At 38.7% G+C, this 21771-nt stretch overlaps 2 protein-coding genes across 3 annotated transcripts in view; both read right to left on the bottom strand.

The window, feature by feature from the left end:
• Nucleotides 1-1701: 1701 nt before the first annotated feature.
• Nucleotides 1702-4059, bottom strand: LOC139981432 (uncharacterized). Its single transcript, XM_071993803.1, has 2 exons — nt 3748-4059; nt 1702-2874 (listed from the first exon to the last, which is right to left on the bottom strand). The coding sequence occupies exons 1-2, from the start codon at nt 4057-4059 to the stop codon at nt 1702-1704; spliced, it is 1485 nt and encodes a 494-aa protein (XP_071849904.1).
• Nucleotides 4060-9551: 5492 nt separating this feature from the next.
• The window catches only part of LOC139980847 (beta-1,3-glucosyltransferase-like), a 35709-nt gene continuing 23489 nt past the window's right edge, over nt 9552-21771 (bottom strand). The window contains exons 10-17 of one of the 2 annotated variants that reach the window (XM_071992819.1): nt 21352-21465; nt 20165-20267; nt 17335-17457; nt 14451-14595; nt 12953-14313; nt 12720-12873; nt 12333-12640; nt 9552-12253 (exon numbers count right to left, since the gene is read on the bottom strand). In XM_071992819.1, coding sequence (XP_071848920.1) covers nt 14140-14313; nt 14451-14595; nt 17335-17457; nt 20165-20267; nt 21352-21465 — 659 coding nt within the window. In that variant the 3' untranslated portion in view covers nt 9552-12253; nt 12333-12640; nt 12720-12873; nt 12953-14139. The remainder of the gene's footprint in view (nt 12254-12332; nt 12641-12719; nt 12874-12952; nt 14314-14450; nt 14596-17334; nt 17458-20164; nt 20268-21351; nt 21466-21771) is intronic. The other variant, XM_071992820.1, reaches the window with a different exon arrangement.

Here is a 21771-nt window from a genome sequence, read left to right as displayed (position 1 = left end):
ATGAGTATACTCAAACATTTTCTTTCATGTAAGACGGGGAAAGTCCGTGGAGTGATTTATATACCATAACCAGCCTTTTCATATTAACATACGTTCATTGAAAGTATGCCATCCAAGTCTTTCAGAAAGGTCGCTGGACCTTTCATCATAAGTGTAGCATCTAGTATTATTCGGGCTGCACATTTTTGAAGCTTTTCTATTCGGTCAATATATCCCTGGTTGCATGAACCCCATATGAGATTACAATAATCCATGAATGGCTGAATATAGCCATTATAGTATAACATACATGTAGGGATGTCGATAAATCGTATAATTCTTCTTAAGAGTGCATTCTACTACTTATGGTATTACAAACAAAATCAATTTGATCATTCCATGTAAGATTTGCATCAATCCTGACACCTACAAGCTTTCCTGATGAAGCTCGTTATTTATCATCACATTTAGATTGTTGGAATTTAGAGGAATTTGCTTTTGTTCAGAACATATTAACATGCTCAGTATTAATAACCATCTTATTTTGCTGACACCCATTGTATATATGTTTAGCATCTCCATTTAATTTAATAGAAAGCTCCTCAATACTCTTATAACTAACATGAAACGTAGTATCGTCTGCATACATATCCGCAGAACAATGTGCAAGACATAAATCTAAATCATTAACATAAAGTAAAAATAAGAGTGGCCCAAGAATTGGACCTTGTGGTACACCACTGGTAACGTACATTGGGATTGATCATTCCCCACTTGAAAATACACTTTGTGTTCTGTTATACCATTAATACCATTTAATTGATGTATCTGAACATTGGTAAATTTTCATTTTTTCTAATTGGATATCATGATCTACTATAGGTCGAATGCTTTTCTTAAATCTAGCATAATTGAGCCAATTAAATATCCTTCATCAATATTTTCATCCAACAATCTATCAAATTAAGCAAGGCCGTTTCACATGAATGTTTGGCTCTAAACCCAGACTGAGTCACCCTTAGCAAGCCGAAATTATCTGCATATATATATATATATATATTGATTAAATCCTCAAAATCATTTAGGATTTCGTTAAGGTTGTCAGATTTTTTAACAACGTCATTAGGGCCACATGGATGATGACGTGACTTACGGCTTGGAGAGTTGTATTCGCTTTCATCTCATTTCTTATAGTTTCCGTCGAAGCCCCACTAATGCACTTGACACTAACATTATTTCCATCGAAATCATCATCCGATAAATCTCGTATCATTGAGTCGCCAATGATTAATACTCCATTCTTAGGTGGTTTGTATGATGCGATCTGTGCGTAAGTGATGTTCTTTTCGTGACAGACAGGCTTGTGTTATGTGGGTTAGGGTATATATATATATATATATATATATATATATATATATATATATATATATATATATATATATATGAAAGAGCGGATGTTGACATGCTTGGTGTATATGATGAAATGTAGAAAATGAGACTTCAACAAGCACAGTAAGAAAAGTATACAAAGTTGTAAGTTCCAATATTTCGCCGGGTTAAGGCTTTATCAAGGAATGAGGTGCAACTACCGACTCCGTGTATATAAGTAAAAACTTAAAAAAAAAAAAAAAAACCCAACAACAACAATTCCCCTGAGCTGAAACGCACCAGCGAACAAACTGTATTCGGAGCGCACAGACGGCCCAGCGAGATGTGAAAAGCTTAAATATCCAATTGACGTCCAGCACAGCCATTCATTAAGTTATTACTGGCTTTAATGGTAAGGGCTTCGATTATTTTTCTTTCGCTGGTATTGGGTAGGTTGTGATGTAGGATTTGCCAATTGATATTTTCTCCAGATTTCGGATCTATATTGTCAGTTTGTAAATGTGTGTATATGGTCTGTTTAGTCATACGTAGATGTTCTTTTATTCTCGTTCCAATGGTGCATCCCGTTTCGCCGATGTATGTAGACGAGCAAAGATTGCATTTAATCTTGTAGACACAGTTTTTGGCTAAACAGATATTCTTCTTTACAGCGATTTTGCAGGTGTCACAGTTGGGTGGGCAACCCTGTTTGTCACGTGGCGCGGAAAACAAACTCGCTGATGGGTTACCTGTCATGAAGTGTGTTCTCAGATTTGTAATGCCCGATCTGCTGATTGTTGCCAGGGTCTGTCGTTTTATGTTCTCGTTCACAAATGGTACTTTTAGGTAAATTCTTTGATCTTCAGATGGTCTAGTAGGGGTGATTATTGTGTGTTTCATGGTTGAGTTCACGAATTTTTTAGGATATCCGTTTCTCATGAAGTTCGTTTTTACTTGTTTAAGAGATAGTTTAGTTGAGGGTTTGTCTGTGGACCTGGATATGGCTCTTCTTGTTTCTCCCGTCAAAATGGCTCGTTTGGCAGAGGTGGGACCATGGCTGTCCCAGTGCAAAATGCAACCACTGTGTATAGGTTTGGTATATAGTTGTGTTGTGAATGAGTTGTTTGTACGGTTGAGCGTTACAACTGTGTCCAGGAAGGGCAATCGGTCATCCACAGGCATTTCTATGGTAAATCTAAGAGCCGTGTTGAGGCTATTAGCGACGGATAGGATGTTATCGCTGTTAATATCCGCCGATGTCCAAACAAGGAAAATGTCGTCGATGTAGCGTTTTAGCATGATTTTATTTCCAAATTGGTGACGAAGCTGGATGTCTGACTGATTCATGTAGATGATGGCTAAACTGGGGGCTAAGTTGTTTCCCATGGCTAAACCATTATTTTGTGTGTATGGCTTGTTATCGATGAGAACGACGTCACTTGTTAAGCATAGTCTAACGAGCGATTCAAAGTCGTCATCTCGTAGACTGGACAAATCTGAATAATCGATCCAGATCTCTGGAAAAAACTGAAAAGTAACATATGCTGTGAAACCATGCCATGCGCTGTGTACGGTTTACCCAAGGACCACAAAGAAGGTCATCTGAAGTGTCGCCCTATTCACTCGGCAACAGACACACCTGCTACCAAACTGTCTAAAAGTTTAGCGTATTCCCTCACCCAACTGCTAGACAAAGTCCCAGCCCATCTTAGAAACTGCGACGATTTCCTTCGGTTCCTCGACAACATCAAGGGACAAAATATACACGGGTTCTGCAGCCTCGACGTTAGCAACCTCTATGGATCTATCCCTTTGGATGACATGGACAACATAACACCCAGTGTGTATAAGGTTGCCAGACAATTCTTTAGCAACCACAAAGCAGACTGTGATTTGTCCAGTCTACGAGATGACGACTTTGAATCGCTTATATGCTTATATATATATATATATATATATTGTTGCTTTAGCCCTATTTTCCTTTTTCATCAGCAAACCAAGCGCCTTGCGAGGGATTTGCCAAGGGAGGGGCGAAGCTTGTAGGCAAACTATCTAAGCGTAGCGCCACCATAAGTTGGCGCCAGGCGCAAAAGAAAATTTTGCCCGAAAATGCCTTCCAGATCGCTGGAAATGGCAGTTCCCAGGCCTTGTAAGTTGCATCTAAGCATTTTCTATTTTGAAATTACTAGCGATATCATAAAAATAAAAAATAAAAAATATGCTAAAAAAAACTATGCCACAAAATATTGGAGGGGATATTAGATACTATATCCCCCACCTAAAATATTGGGGGACATGCCCCCCCCCCCATGATCCCCGCCCATAGTGACAGGGATCTTCAGCTTCTTGTGAATTTTGACCAGATGTGGTGGCCGAGTTATGTTCGGAGAGTTCTCTTACTTTCGCTTGTAGTGAGTTTATCTGTTTAAGTGCCTCTGTCAGTTGCTTTTGGGATTCAAGCAAATTACTTCGAAGTCTCAAGCAGGGTTGGCAGAACCATTTGGATTTAGCACTCTTAGTAGGTATTCTGTCTAGACCTACAGAACCTATGTGGTACTGGTAATCAACACCACAGAAGTCACAGGATACGATTTTTGCTGCACCGCCATGTGGGCTGACACAGGATCCAGAACAATAGGTGATCAATAGTTCTTCTGGGTCAGTTTGTGTTGATCCGTGTGTGACGCACTGAGGTGTGGCGGTCGAATCCATCTTGTTATTGACCGCTCTATAGCTAAGTTGACGTTAGCCGAGCAAATGTAGGCTAGGCCTGCTGTAAGTGTATAGGTAGTGCGAATAGGCTAAGTTTACTGACTTCAGTTTAGTTAGCAGTTAACCAAATCATCCAAATGAATCCGGTTTCCGAATAAACAATATTGCGGAGTTAAATTTAATGATGAGAAGACTAAAACGATTGCACTCAAATATTGCAGAATACCGTTGTATAATTTAAAATTCATAAAAAAATCCATGAATAAAGAGAGCATAACACTTTCCTCGCTGCCATTCCAGGTATTGTGTTGCGGCTTATCAAAGCCGCAAGCTGACCGAAGTCTCTTACATTCAAGCTTAACGTCAATGATTGTCAACAGCTCTGCAACTGGATGACATGCATTAATACATACATTACTAATTAATCATAACTAATTAATACATTAATACATACATTAATTAATTGTTCCTATTATGAATCTTTTTGTCTATTATTGATTACGAACCCTTTGTTCTATTATGAATATCGAACCCTTTGTTCTATTATGAATATCGAACCCTTTGTCCCATTATGAATAACGAACCTTTTCATCCATTATGGATATCGAACCGTTTTGCCCATCATGAATATCGAACTTTTGTATCCATTATGAATAGCGAACCTTTTTATCGAAAAAATAACGATACGAATAACGAACCTTATGAACAATGACCCTTATGAATAGCGGACTTTATGAATATCGGGCAGACCCCTACGAAGCTCCAGAGAGGACATGGTAAAAAAATTATCACGTATGTACGTAATAATTATCACCTACGTAAGTAATAGTATTATGTAGCCTACGTATGTGATATTTATTACGTACGTGATATGTATAACGTACGTAACAATTACTACGTACATAGTACATACGTAATTAATATAACAAAAGAAGGCCTACGTACATACGTACGTGTTTTTGTTACGTGATATAGCCTATGTTATCAATTGTCTAACGAAAGCGAGCGTACGAGATATACTGCAGGATACATCTTCATTTCACAGATGGAGAGCAGGGGCGGATCCAGGATTTTGAGAAAGGGGGGGCCGACATCCCGATGGTAGCACTTTAGTGATCTGCGTCCTGGGGGAGGGGTCTAGAGGGAGGGGTTGTCCCCCTCCACCTTGGAAATTTTTGGTTAATTGTGAGTGCTTAGATGCAAAATGGTGAAACATTTCGCCAAAAACTAGAAAAACCAGAAACGTTGCAGACACGCTTTTTTTTGTGCACATATTTTTTGTCGATAGACACATATTTAACAACGATCAACAGTGCATGTAGAGCACTACAATGGATACACTTTTATTGTGTCGATTCTTTTTTTCTTTTGCGCGAAAATTATGACACCAGATTCACCCCAAGAAAAAACATAAAACAAGATATATTCAATGAGATAATTATGATATACTTAGCCAATACGGAGGTTTTCCACAACGCCCCGGCGCGCTGTAATGTTCCCCCAACCCCCACTTCGCCCGCGTGATTGTTTTTCCCAGGAAAAACACCCCCTTTCATTTCAATTTGCCTCTCTGTTCTTCGGAATATTGAGACGTAGGTTTGCATAACCACTGAGAATTCTTTCGAGGAATCTCTAATGTTAAACTTGGATGGAAAATACGCTGAATATTCCATCGTCTCACCAGAGCGAGACACAGAACTTTAGTCGCTCTGAACCTAAAAATTACACCATAAGAGTGTATGTGCGTCACCACATTGTATCCTATGGCAAAAAGGCAGTGGCGGAGCTAGGGGTATCGGTCAGAGGGGGCGAGAATGGTCTGTAGGGGCGCTTCCGACACTATCTAAGCGGAGCGCCACCACAGGTTGGCGCGGAGCGTACAGAATTTTTTTGAGTAAAGATACTCCCTAGATCGCAGGAAATGACCCTTTCCGAGCCTTGCTAATTTGCAGATAAACATGGAATAAATAGCCGTTAGAGCATTTTGTCAGAAAATTACACCAACAAAATGTGACAAATGTCAATAGGTAGATGAGAGCGCAATAAAAAAGTCAATAATCATGAATAAGTAAAAAGTGGTAAAAAGCTGAAAAGGGCGCCAGCAGTTCATTTAAGACCGTCAGGGGGGGGGGCATCCGCCCCCTGACTGTATGGACGCTCCGCCACTGCAAAAAGGCTTCTACAACAGAATTTGGACCAATCACAGGCCTTCACTGTTTGACTTCACTGCCGCCTCCAGAACCCAACTCTATAACAAAAGAACTACTCCCAAACCGATCAGCTGACCAAAATAACAATGGTTTACACAGGCGCGCAGCCAGGATTTGTTCATTGGGGGTATTTTGCTGGAGACTGACATGGGGGAGGGTTCTAAGGGGAGGGGGTGTCCCCCTCCCCTTTGGCGAAAAAATGGAATTTTAAGGCCTCTAGATGCAAAATGGTGCAATGTTTGAGCTCAAATCATGCAAAAGAATATTGATAATTATTTTGTGGAATAATTCTATTCACATCAGAAAAATGTAATCCTATATAGACTCAATTATTGATGCAAGGAAAATGCGAACCTAAAGAGATACCTTTCTCAATATATGTAATTTACAAGCAACTAGGTTCAACTTCAACTCAAAAGTTTGAACTGTAAGAAGGATAATTTGGGGAATCAGAGATAAAAAGATCAAGGGAATTGCGGACCTATAGAGTTCCCCTTCGTTTGGACTGTAGAAGTCTGTTGACAAGCAAACTGGGAACCCAAAGAGTTAACGGTACTCTCACATCATTGATTTTGGCATATTTGGTATCACGGTTCTCTTAGAGTCTCACTAAAAGTAAAGCTAAAATCCCATTAGTGCGATAATTATTATTAGCGTATCTCTCCAAGTCACTGGTGCTTTCTGCATATATTTATGGGGGCACTTGGGCCATGGGGGGTGTTTGAACAACCAAAACACCCCCCTTGGCTACGCGCCTGGGTTTACAGCTGCTCCGTAACGTCCGTAAAGGCAAACAAAGGGTTTCCGACTGAACAACGTCCGTAAAAATGGACTTAAGCTCAAGGGTTTTTTGTTAAAGGCAGATGCGCTGAAGGAGCGCCAGTCAAGGCTCATCACTCTCACAAAAGAAATCTCCCGGATGGACGGCGATCAAACGCCACCTATCAACTCAAGGTCCAAAGAGACCCACCTAGACTCCCGGGGCAACTGAACCACTCGAAGGAGTTCTTTGATTCTTGGCATCACGTACTCCAACGGGCAGCCAGAACACTCCGTAGAATCTGGAGAGAAGAGTTATCCCGCCAGGCAAAAAGGCAACGGGAGAGATTTCTAGAAAAGAAATCAAGAGCCGAGACCGACCTAGAGTCAACTGTAGAAGCTCCTGAGGCAAACCGGCTACTGACAACCATCCTCCAAAAAGTCAACGCAAATATGTCCGATCAGTAAAAGCTCTGACAAATTCCGCACCACCAACAGGCAACAGGGAGCTACAGACTACAAGTAGTCACTCAAAAGCCCAATGTCTTCGAAAAGAAGCAGAAACACTAAAAAAGTTCGTAAAGAACCTATCAGACAGAAACATGTCCAATATAGAGTTTATTGCGCCGGGAAAAGGTCTGAAGTTGATAGCAACTCCAGAAAACCCTAAACGAAGTGATCTTCTCAAGTCATTGAAAGACCTAAAAAGAAAAATGAGAATCCGCTTCATCATGTAAAACAAAAAGCAAAAAGGGTTTACAAACGCATTTGAAAAAAAGCACTTTTGAAACATTGGCACTTAATCTCGCAACACGCGGAATTATCCAAACTATTTCCAAAAGAACCGATTCTAGCCTACAAAAGGGCCCAAAATCTCAAAGATTTACTTGTTAACTCAAGGTTTCGTACTAACGAAGAATCACCTGACTCTCAAGGTTCACACGAAGCTCTTTTAGATGCTCTTATAGCTGCACTATGAGTCCATAAAAACTCGTGCACAGAAAATAGATGCATTTTGAGAACGAGACGCCTAGGCCGAATATAAAATATTCAAAGGCTACTACTGATGAAGCTCCTCCTATAAAGTTTGAGAGTAGTTGGTCATAAGAACCTACGCTAGTCTCTCCTACTATTAACAGTACACTCAATTCACCTTATAGGTGCAATTATGTTTCACCATGAGGAGCATGCTATAAGTTCATGTTCCTCGGGCCCTCCCTTAAAAATACTTCAGGTTCTTGGCGACTACGTTGCGTTAGATAGTGTAAAACCGTCTACACCCCCTTTCATTTGAAACTAATTGTCTTAGTTTCAAATTTGGAATAAAAACGATCGCGTTTCAGGGAAGAGCAGCTGGATATATTAGGCTTTTCTTTCACCAAGTTATGCCTATTAGGAATTTGAAGTACTCCCACATAAAAAAATCGCAACTGATTTCCAAAAAGGGGGGGCCGGGGCCGGGTCGGCCCCCCCCCTGGATCCGCCCCTGGAGAGGAATGATCTTGTTCGTATTATATTTTAGACTCAGTTATATAACTGTAGTGTTAGTCGAACGAACGTACCTTGTGTGTCTCCGGCGTGTTTAAGTCCGCGGTTCAAGCGTTAAACTAAGCTTGCCTTCTGTGGTTGGATGATGATACATGTGAGGTAAAAGTAAGGATTATAGGCCCATAATAATATAGTAAGACAGTACAGTAAACGGTTCGTATGCGGTTCGTATCTTTCACGTAGGCCAATATGTGACAGTATGTACATACTGCTAATTTTTATGTATAGTGAACGTAAAATTATCACGTATATATGTAATATTATTACGCACGTACAAACGTACGTAATAAATTGATTTGTTATCATGTCCTCTCTGAGCTTCGTAGGTATCAATGGAATGATATGGAAAAACGAGTGAGACTTAAACGTATACCAGTAGATTGTTAATGTCAAGACACAAACACCGTTTACCAGTTTTACGGATTCTACTGGCTCGCTGACGAGTGTAACTTGAAAATCAACATCAACCAAGAAGAAAGGCAGGGCGAGCACGGCTGACAGGGCTCAGGTATTTAAAATACTCAATGGCTGCCCTACGGCAGGGTATATATCGTCCATTGATGCCAGTGAAATTTCTCAAAGGTGAAAGTCTGGACTAAATGTAAAGATTTGAGAAATAGAAATACAGGCCTAATCTCTAGACATATCATTTAACTTCTTAAGCGTTATACACCATGCTATAACATGGCACAGGAACTTTATACATTTAACACGTTGTAGATATCTTGTGAATCGAAACTAAACTGTAACTATAAGAAAAGTATAAAAGGAAGTGAGCCTGACGTTTCGATCTTGCATGCATGATCTTCTTCAGAGGTTGAATGAAGAAGATCCTGCTAGGATCGAAACGTCAGGCCCACTTACTTTTACACTTTCTCTTACACGGGCTCTTTCGTGAATATGCTGTCTGTTAACAGTTTTTTTTCCTTTAATAATAAAAGGATGCAATGAAAAAGTTCAATGATCGTGGCAGACTTCAAGTTAATAAAAACTTATGACGATGTATGTTTATTAAAAACAAATGCATTCAAGATGTGATAAAGTGATAAAAATACACGGGAATATTAGCAGTAAAAACAATCTTGACTCAACAGTGAATTGCTGTTACAAAATATCATCCAAGAATTGACGTCCAAAACTCTTATTTTGATGGATAGGGGTTACGATATCAGTCTAATTCTCAATTGAATATAAAGACGTCAACTCATACAACTCCTTCTCACCAGGGACGTAGCCAGGGGGGGAGCAGGGGGAGCGACCGCTCCCCCCCCCCCTTTCAGTGTCGATTTTTTTTTTTTAAAGCTGTCGTTTCTTTTAGCATGGTATTTTGTCAGTGCTCTTTTGATCTTGAATACTCGTCAGCTCCGTTAACTCAATTATAATCGTAGTAACATTCACGCCTACTGATTCAACTACTTACTTAGTTTGGCAGATGCAATTAGCTAAATTTAGCCTATAGCCTATTACAAGTATACAGTTGGCCACTGCGTAATAAAATACATATTGCCTACCTAACCGCACTCTATGGAATGTCACGAACCGTATGCACAACAACGTCGACAACGTTCGTTCTCATCCTTTCTATGATTCGTCCTATAAGTTGTTGCACGAACAGCATGTTATGAAGCTAGCTAGCAATCGTACGTGATACGCACTTCCTATAATAATTATTACACTGCTAATACACTGCGATAACGATATTTGTTTTTAGGCCACTGCATATCTGGCTATATTACAAAATATGAAAGTTTATATTGTCCATCAGTTAAGTTCGTCAAATGTATTAAAGTCCAGACATTGGACAATAAACAAGAATCATCCTACTGGAAAAAATGTAAAAGAGCAATATGTTTGTCTTTCTGATATATTATGCAAAAGAACATGTAAAAGAATTCAAACAGGATACAAAATCTGCTGATAATGATATCATATGATCAGGGGCGTAGCCAGTATGTAGCACTGTAGGCCCGGGCCTACATTTGTTTTGGCCAAGTTATTTATTTTTTTTAAAACACCCATAATTCAAATCCATAAGCTTGCTGGACGAGTTTAAGAGTCTATAGACAGGAAAAACTATTGAAATGAACGTAGCAAGAATATGGCTAAATTAGGTGACCTATTCTTCTGTCATCTAGGCTGTCATTTCTATCGCGTGCTGTTTCATTCAACACTCTATCCGCCGAAAAAGACTAGGATCCGATCTTGTCAGTTTTTTAACATGTAGTTAAGAACCCGTTTACGCAGATAATATGTCAGTTGAGAAAACAGTTGAGAAATTTGCATCAGATGGCAATCGTCGGATAGCTCTCGCCTTCTCTTATTAGGCTAACTTAAACATTTACTAGCTACAGTTGTATCAAAGACAATTACTGGCTACAGTTGTATCAAAGACATTTCTGGCCTATCTTTGTATCTAGAAGTATCAGAAGTTGAAAAGTAAGACATACTCTGTACATGTACCTTGCTAATTTTAATACATTATGTAGTATTGAATTACGTACTATTTTCAATCGTTTGTTTTTTGGGTTTACAAGTGATATTGAATGAGGTGTCTCAAGTTAGCAAGAGGCCAGGGAACCAGAATGAACACTCGGGAAGGGCTGTTTCCGGCCATCTGGGGGGTTTGTAAAACCAAAAATTTTCTTGTACGCTCCGCGCCAACCGATGGTGGCGCTCCGCTCAGATAGTCGTGCATACAACTATGTAAATCCATATCAATCGCAAAAAGTGCTCCCCCCCTTTCAAATTCCTGGCTACGTCGCTGCTTCTCACTCACCTCATTTACCCACCTTCATTTACCCACCTTCATTTACCCGTCACAAAAGGGTGCAAAAACCACATACTATACTATTACCATATTATTAGCGATTACATAGTACGCGATTCAAAGTAGGATAACAATAAATACTGCTGGTAAAAGTCAAATACGATGTTTGAGAACATAGACAAAGATAAGTATACAGGCAGCCTTTGATATTGATGTCATCTAGCATCATTTACTCATTCAAAGCTTCACACAAACCAAACAACCTTGATAACATCTAGCATCATTGGTTAGCATTAATGTTAAGCTTTCAAGCAATGACCTTTGATATCATCTACTGAAATGTCAAATTTCATAGAAAGGCAAAAATTCAGCACTCTTCTATCTTTATCAAAATATATAACAAATAAATAGACCACTGATATGCTCCACCCATAGCAACAAGTCTGACCTCTACCATCTGTGGATAAACCAGCATCTCTGATAAATAGATCACTGATATGCTCCACCCAAAGCAACAAGTCTGTCCTCTACCATCTGTGGATAAACCAACATCTCTGATAAATAGATCACTGATATGCTCCACCCATAGCAACAAGTCTGACCTCTACCATCTGTGGATAAACCAGCATCTCTGATAAATAGATCACTGATATGCTCCACCCAAAGCAACAAGTCTGTCCTCTACCATCTGTGGATAAACCAACATCTCTGATAAATAGATCACTGATATGCTCCACCCATAGCAACAAGTCTGACCTCTACCATCTGTGGATAAACCAACATCTCTGATAAATAGATCACTGATATGCTCCACCCAAAGCAACAAGTCTGACCTCTACCATCTGTGGATAAACCAACATCTCTGATAAATAGATCACTGATATGCTCTACCCAAAGCAACAAGTCTGACCTCTATACCATCTGTGGATAAACCAACATATCTGATAAATAGATCACTGATATGCTCCACCCATAGCAACAAGTCTGACCTCTACCATCTGTGGATAAACCAGCATCTCTGATAAATAGATCACTGATATGCTCCACCCAAAGCAACAAGTCTGTCCTCTACCATCTGTGGATAAACCAACATCTCTGATAAATAGATCACTGATATGCTCCACCCATAGCAACAAGTCTGACCTCTACCATCTGTGGATAAACCAACATCTCTGATAAATAGATCACTGATATGCTCCACCCAAAGCAACAAGTCTGACCTCTACCATCTGTGGATAAACCAACATCTCTGATAAATAGATCACTGATATGCTCTACCCAAAGCAACAAGTCTGACCTCTATACCATCTGTGGATAAACCAACATATCTGATAAATAGATCACTGATATGCTCCACCCATAGCAACAAGTCTGACCTCTACCATCTGTGGATAAACCAACATCTCTGATAAATAGATCACTGATATGCTCCACCCATAGCAACAAGTCTGACCTCTACCATCTGTGGATAAACCAACATCTCTGATAAATAGATCACTGATATGCTCTACCCAAAGCAACAAGTCTGACCTCTATACCATCTGTGGATAACCCAACATCTCTGATAAATAGATCACTGATATGCTCTACCCAAAGAAACAAGTCTGACCTCTACCATCTGTGGATAAACCAACATCTCTGATAAATAGATCACTGATATGCTCCACCCATAGCAACAAGTCTGACCTCTACCATCTGTGGATAAACCAACATCTCTGATAAATAGATCACTGATATGCTCTACCCAAAGAAACAAGTCTGTCCTCTACCATCTGTGGATAAACCAACATCTCTGATAAATAGATCACTGATATGCTCTACCCAAAGCAACAAGTCTGACCTCTACCATCTGTGGATAAACCAACATCTCTGATAAATAGATCACTGATATGCTCCACCCATAGCAACAAGTCTGACCTCTACCATCTGTGGATAAACCAACATCTCTGATAAATAGATCACTGATATGCTCTACCCAAAGAAACAAGTGTGTTCTCTACCATCTGTGGATAAACCAACATATCTGATAAATAGATCACTGATATGCTCCACCCATAGCAACAAGTCTGACCTCTACCATCTGTGGATAAACCAACATCTCTGATAAATAGATCACTGATATGCTCCACCCATAGCAACAAGTCTGACCTCTACCATCTGTGGATAAACCAACATCTCTGATAAATAGATCACTGATATGCTCTACCCAAAGAAACAAGTCTGTCCTCTACCATCTGTGGATAAACCAACATCTCTAATAAATAGATCACTGATATGCTCCACCCAAAGCAATAAGTCTGATCTCTACCATCTGTGGATAACCCAACATCTCTGGAGTTATACCTGATACTAGAGCTTATAAATAACATATGAAATCCAATCTGTGGTGATCTTCTGCTCAACCAAGGAGGGATATGGTAATATTTTACCATTTATCTCAAATGAGAAGGATTGCATTTTTACAATATGCTCCTAGTTCAATGCATACTACACCAACTATTATAATGTGTGAGAGGCTATACCAGCTCATGTTCATGGTAGGTTACTCCTGACCCTATACACATATTGGCCATAACTTGCCTCCAACAACCATGTCAACCTTCAACAGAACTCAGTTTTTAAATACTTTATTCACTATGCTGGGTATGGCATTAGTGCTTAGAAAAACAATGACTTTGATGTACTTCCATTTCAGCCAATTCATTCTCATCACTTTGATACATTAAATCAAAATTCAAGTTACTTTGACAGCAGTTATTCTGCAATATGTTTACTTGCAGTACATGACAAGGTACATTACAATTCATCTCTCAGTCCTTCTCTTGACAAGCTTTCATGTTTTCTTGCTGCTTCATCGTCACGATAAAACCAAGTTTGGTAGACTTCGTAAGGATCCAAATTTGTGTGCTTGTGAAAAGAGATTGGTGTTTGATGTTTCAAGAAACCAAGAGCATACTGTTGGGGTTGTGACTGGGAAAGAAATAGGAGAAGCTGGTATTTTTCTTACTTTTCTAAAGTAGTAAAATACTTAAACTTGCATCTTGCAATACAAGGAATTTCACACAATGCTTCCTCTATGATGTAAGTCAATGAAAGTAATTACTCACCTGGTGAAAAAGAGGGCAATGTGTTATTGGAATTTGATAAGACTTGGCAAACATTCCAATGATCATGTCATCTGGATCCTCGTGCCTTGAACATTTTATTCCTTTGTCTATGAAGGATGAGACGGCTGATCTACTGAACACCATTCTGTCAATACAAAAATAATTAATGCAAAAAGATGTTGACATTATGATATATCCTTTTTGAATTGACAATCCTATAGTTTGTGTACATAAACATCACCTACTGTTAACAAAATAAGACTTTGTTCAGTCTGCATTAGACAATACAGTAAGACTCCTGTTGTCTCTTCACCTGTAATAAAATACAATCTTGACACAGAACCCGTCCCATCATCGTAACCAGTCATTATACTGAAGATGTATGTGAGATTAACACCAGAATACTATATTTACTACTGATCACCTGCTAACACCATCATAGCCAAACATTCCATTGCTGTATCAAAGCAAAACACCAGTATATTGTATTCACTACCTGGTGCCTGTTGTAACATACAGTAATCATAGCCAATGATTCTTCCACTGCTGTACCCAAGATTAACACCAGTATATGAATTCATTATTGCCCTTTATTGCCACACAGTCATAGCCAATCATTATACCATTGCTGTACTATATTCACTACCTGGTGCCTGCTGTGACATACAGTAATCATAGCCAATGATTCTTCCACTGCTGTATCCAAGATTAACACCAGTATATGAATTCATTATTGCCCTTTATTGCCACACAGTCATAGCCAATCATTATACCATTGCTGTACTGTATTCACTACCTGGTGCCTGTTGTAACATACAATAATCATAGCCAATGATTCTTCCACTGCTGTACCCAAGATTAACACCAGTATATGAATTCATTATTGCCCTTTATTGCCACACAGTCATAGCCAATCATTATACCATTGCTGTACTATATTCACTACCTGGTGCCTGCTGTGACATACAGTAATCATAGCCAATGATTCTTCCACTGCTGTATCCAAGATTAACACCAGTATATGAATTCATTATTGCCCTTTATTGCCACACAGTCATAGCCAATCATTATACCATTGCTGTACTGTATTCACTACCTGGTGCCTGTTGTAACATACAATAATCATAGCCAATGATTCTTCCACTGCTGTACCCAAGATTAACACCAGTATATGAATTCATTATTGCCCTTTATTGCCACACAGTCATAGCCAATCATTATACCATTGCTGTACTATATTCACTACCTGGTGCCTGCTGTGACATACAGTAATCATAGCCAATGATTCTTCCACTGCTGTATCCAAGATTAACACCAGTATATGAATTCATTATTGCCCTTTATTGCCACACAGTCATAGCCAATCATTATACCATTGCTGTACTGTATTCACTACCTGGTGCCTGCTGTGACATACAGTAATCATAGCCAATGATTCTTCCACTGCTGTATCCAAGATTAACACCAGTATATGAATTCATTATTGCCCTTTATTGCCACACAGTCATAGCCAATCATTATACCATTGCTGTACTGTATTCACTACCTGGTGCCTGCTGTGACATACAGTAATCATAGCCAATGATTCTTCCACTGCTGTACCCAAGATTAACACCAGTATATGAATTCATTATTGCCCTTTATTGCCACACAGTCATAGCCAATCATTATACCATTGCTGTACTGTATTCACTACCTGGTGCCTGCTGTGACATACAGTAATCATAGCCAATGATTCTTCCACTGCTGTATCCAAGATTAACACCAGTATATGAATTCATTATTACCCTTTATTGCCACACAGTCATAGCCAATCATTATACCATTGCTGTACTGTATTCACTACCTGGTGCCTGTTGTAACATACAGTAATCATAGCCAATGATTCTTCCACTGCTGTACCCAAGATTAACACCAGTATATGAATTCATTATTGCCCTTTATTGCCTCCCAGACATAGCCAATCATTATACCATTGCTGTACTGTATTTAATACCTGGTGCCTGCTTTTACATAATAATACAGTCATAGCCAATCATTCTACCATTCATTGCTGTAGGAAAGATTCTCACTGGTATAGTTCATAACTTACCCACCACCTCCTGTTACATAGTCATAGCCAATCATTCTACCATTCATTGCTGTAGGAACGATTCTCACTGGTATAGTTCATAACTTACCCACCACCTCCTGTTACATAGTCATAGCCAATCATTCTACCATTCATTGCTGTAGGAAAGATTCTCACTGGTATAGTAAATAACTTACCCACCACCTCCTGTTACATAGTCATAGCCAATCATTCTACCATTCATTGCTGTAGGAACGATTCTCACTGCTATAGTTCATAACTTACCCACCACCTCCTGTTACATAGTCATAGCCAATCATTCTACCATTCATTGCTGTAGGAACGATTCTCACTGGTATAGCATATAACTTACCCACCACCTCCTGTTACATAGTCGTAGCCAATCATTCTACCATTCATTGCTGTAGGAACGATTCTCACTGGTAAAGTATATAACTTACCCACCACCTCCTGTTACATAGTCGTAGCCAATCATTTTACCATTCATTGCTGTAGGAATGATTCTTACTGGTATAGTTCATAACTTACCCACCACCTCCTGTTACATAGTCGTAGCCAATCATTTTACCATTCATTGCTGTAGGAATGATTCTCACTGGTATAGTTCATAACTTACCCACCACCTCCTGTTACATAGTCGTAGCCCATCATTCTACCATTCATTGCTGTAGGAAAGATTCTCACTGGTATAGTTCATAACTTACCCACCACCTCCTGTTACATAGTCATAGCCAATCATTTTACCATTCATTGCTGTAGGAAAGATTCTCACTGGTATAGTAAATAACTTACCCACCACCTCCTGTTACATAGTCATAACCTATCATTCTTCCATGACCGTACCCGTACCGTTCACCAAGGACCACTTCTTCCATTGCATCATAGCATGATAACAACCTTAAAAGCCTGGAAACACTGTAACATAAGAAGACAAATGGGTATTCCTGAAAAACCATATATGTGTAGACCCACAGTTTAGCTGCTTCACATCTTCTGCTATATCTTTCACATTCATAGTAATTAATATAAATTAATAGTTAATAGTAAGAGCTCACTTGTAATTAAATTACATACTGTAATAACGAAGTGGCTACTACCAAACCAAGAAAGCCAGGAAGCTTTATGATTCCTTGCCACATGTCTGAGAAGGTTCTTGTAATAAATAAGGTGGATCCAAACCACATATGAAGTTTGTTAAAGCTTTACATTTGTTACATTTGAAGTAATAATGTTTACAAGGCTTTGAGACTGACCTCTGTTGAAGTCAAAGCTCCATTGAACTCCACAGACTTAGTCTTCTCATACTCAATAAGGTTGAACCAAAAAACAGCTACGATATTCATCTAAGCATAATAGCTATATTTACAAAACTTTCATCTCTGTTGATCTCAAGTGACCGTTGACATCTATGAACAAGTTTGAAGTTCATTCCAGCTTCACATATAACGAGGTTTCAAGATACCAATAAGGATGTCAAGTGACCTTTGAACTCTATGAAAATCAGCAGGGTTCTTTTAATCACTCAGTAAGATCCACATACCAAGTATGAAGTTCTTTGAAGCTTTGCTGTAGAAATTGTAGAGCTTACAAGGTTTTCATACTTTCACCTCTGTTGATCTCAAATGCCTTTTGACCTCTCTGACAGACAACAGGGTTCTTCTACTTAAAAAAGTGTGCCCAACTCTTAACTATGAGTTTGATGAGTTTGAAGTTAAAAGGTTTTCAGACTTTGACATCTGGTAACCTCAAATGACTTTTGACCTCTTTGAAAAAACGCAACTATAGTAGCCCTACATACTGAATTTCTAGTTCATACAAGTTTTTCTGTTGGAGTTAAAGGAGTTGGACTTGGACATATGTTGACAAACAATAGGGTACATCTATACATCATGGGGCATTTACCTATTTAGCATGACAGTGACCCAACTTGTGTTTCTTGAGATATCTTGTATACAAGCTGGCCATTACATAATAATAATAGGAATATTTATAAAGCGCTATTCCACACAAAAGAGTATCTTCAGAGCACGTAAACAAAAAGTTAACTTAAAGGAGAAATAAACCCTAGCTTTTTTTGCATCCATTCTTATGTTTCGACAGATGGTCTTTCCAGTAAAAGGAATAGAAAAGCATAAAAATCACTTCTTTGAGATGAAAAAACGTTTTGAATGTGGTTCATGTGTCACACCATTTTGTTTGAATTGAGCCAGTTCCTGGATGTACCGTGACTAAAACGAGCCACTTGGCGTATTTCAAGAAAAAAATAGTTGCCAATCCCTAAAATAACTAGAATTGTACTTTCAACAATAGTAATGAATAAAATATCGATCAAAAAAATATCTTTTGTCTTAATTGATCTGTAAAAATGCTTAAAAAGTGTGTACAATTTATTATTGTAACGAGTGTCATTGGAAATATAAATTTTTGGATCTATTCAACGATTTGATGTTACCGTGTTTAGATTGCTTTTACCGCATACTCAGTCCTAGCGATAGCATTACTTACATCCATCATTGCACTCCAAAAGTTAAATCAGTTACTGTCGAGCAAATATCTTGAAAAAGAAAACAGAAGCCTTTGGATTGGAATCGTATCTTTTCAAACCAGAATATTCAGAGGAAGAACTGAAACATCGAGAGGAGTTGTGCAAAGAATCACAGTCCGCGACTATTGGTGATGCTGGCTCAAATTCTGTTGCTGATACGAGTACCAGTTCCAGGAGCCACTGCGAAGAATGGTGTCTGTGTGCGCTCTATTTGCCATTGGAAAGTGAGAAGGCTCAATTCGACCGAGCAGCGTCTCCTCTCTGTGTTCGATGAACAAAAACCTCTGGCACCGCATCTGGTTTTAGTTGTTTTGCGGGGAGTTTCTCTAATCAATACGGGCACGAAGATCCTCTTCAAAGCATTCTGGCAGAAAATGGTCCACACACACAACTCTGTGTTTCCCAAAGCTGAACTTATCAATCGTGTGTTCGTTCCCAATATTGTTCAGCCACCTCAGTGAAAGTTCCCTCTTTTCCGGATATTTTATTCCATCTGGAATAACAAACTTTCTTTTTCCTTTTCCTGCTCCCTCTTCCCCTCTTCTGTTAACACAACCAATGGCTTGGCATTCAGGCATTTTAACCGGTGAAATAAGCTAAGCTAGATGCTCGAACATAGTGTGAATAGACTATAATTCTTATGCAAAGCTTCATTGGTTTGAAGTTACGAAGTGGCTTGCCTACGTCACTTTTGAAGCGCCCTCAATCCTCAATGTAACAAAATGGCCGTTGTTCAAATGGGTAAACAAAATAATTGGGAAATTCGCGTAAAATTCAGGGAAACTTTATTTTGCTTAGTTATTTCACAAATGGAAGTAGAAAATTATCCCCAACCGCATGTACTGCAAAAGCACAGAGTTTAATTCTCCTTTAAAATACATTTTAAAAAAGTATGTTTTTAGGTGACACTGAAAACTGTTCAATGATTCATACTTTCATGGATTTTGCATTTTGTTCCATTTACTGGCAGCTGCCACAGGAAAAGAGTTGTAAACACACATGCAGGAATAGCATCACGATTGGAAAGGTTACCGAGCCATCAGCATTGTAACCAAAAATGCTGGTCAGTATCCTTACCTTAGTATCGTATCATCATCAACAACGACCAACCAGTCATGTTCTGCCTGCTTCTCATCTTCAAGAAACCTTTTTAGTATTTCTAAAGTTTTACTGCAGTGACCTGTAGAAAAAAAGGTAAAACATTTACTAATATCAGAGTCATATACATCTTTCCTTCATGAAGTGAATATTACAATACACACATGGGAATCAAGCAAGCAAGTCAATATAAATGTCAACCAAAATTTTAACTAATATCAAGGGTTCATGAGAACAAAATTAAAGCAATAAATTATTAACTTGTAACTTAAGCAGCAAAAATTGTCCCAATAACTAGGCAGTCCATTTGATTCACTACTCAACACTTATTAACATTATTACAAACTTGTGTGTAACATCTTTGCAGATTGTAGTTATATTTATACAATTAAAGGAGCATTGATTAATAACCATCCTACATTAATTTAATGTACAATGATCAACTTTTAACTAATATCAAGGGTTCATGAGAACAAAATTAAAGCAATAAATTATTAACTTGTAACTTAAGCAGCAAAAATTGTCCCAATGACTAGGCAGTCCATTTGAATCACTACTCAACACTTATTAACATTATTACAAAATTGTGTGTAACATCTTTGCAGATTGTAGTTATATTTATACAATTAAAGGAGCATTGATTAATAACCATCCTACATTTATTTAATGTACAATGATCAACTTTTATCATTAATGATTTAAGTGAAGACAAATAGCAGAAGAAATCTTAAATATTTATCCCAAATGACAAGCTTGAGTTCTAACACACAGACGGACAGGCAAACAGCCAGACACACATATCACACACATACAGGCAAACAGCTAGATACACACTAACACACAGACAGACATGCAAACAGCTAGATACACACTAACACAGACATCCACACAAACATATAGACACACACTAACACACAGACAGACAGGCAAACAGCCAGATACACACTAACATACACACACACACAAGCAAACAGCCAGATACACACTAGCACACAGACAGACATACAAACAGCCAGATACACACTAACGTACACGCAAACATGCAGGCAAACAGCCAGATACACACTAACACAAAGACAGATAGGCAACCAGCCAGATACACACTAACACACAGACAGACACGCAAACAGCTAGATACACAGTGGGTATGTCTCTACAAATCCTACCTCTTTCCACATTTGGTATCTTAATGTCTACAGTAGGAATACTGCTGTCTTGCACATCACTGTAGTACAACACATTTTCAGCAAAATGACCCCATGTGTCCAGGACCACCTTAACTGAACAAAGAAAACATTCATTTACTTTTTGTTATATCAATAAAGCGTTTGCAAGTATTCTCCAAAGGGAGAAGTGTTGAAAACAAAGGATATGAAAATGAAACTAAATAGCATGGTTCACCTCTACAATTTGTAACGGGCAAATATCTCAATACATTCTTTTGTGAATGGAGACTTTCAAGCATAATAGCCACTGATTGCTGTTACTTCCAATCTTGCACTAACACTAAATGTGCTGCCTCTCAAAGCATATACCACTAAGAAGTTACAAACACAAATATAGATGGAATAAGTACAGATATTCAT

Source organism: Apostichopus japonicus, chromosome 15, assembly GCF_037975245.1.
Source record: "Apostichopus japonicus isolate 1M-3 chromosome 15, ASM3797524v1, whole genome shotgun sequence".
NCBI lineage: Eukaryota > Metazoa > Echinodermata > Holothuroidea > Aspidochirotida > Stichopodidae > Apostichopus > Apostichopus japonicus.
Note: the sequence above shows the minus strand (reverse complement) of the source record. Positions and strands in the feature narration are given on the sequence as shown.

Bases quoted from the DNA above. Each gene is read 5' to 3' on its own strand.
- LOC139981432 (XM_071993803.1), bottom strand. From the start codon at position 4,059: ATGGATTCGACCGCCACACCTCAGTGCGTCACACACGGATCAACACAA. The intron at 2,875-3,747 runs GTAAGAGAACTC...GTTACTTTTCAG, and splicing joins TAAACTCACTACAAGCGAAA to TTTTTTCCAGAGATCTGGAT.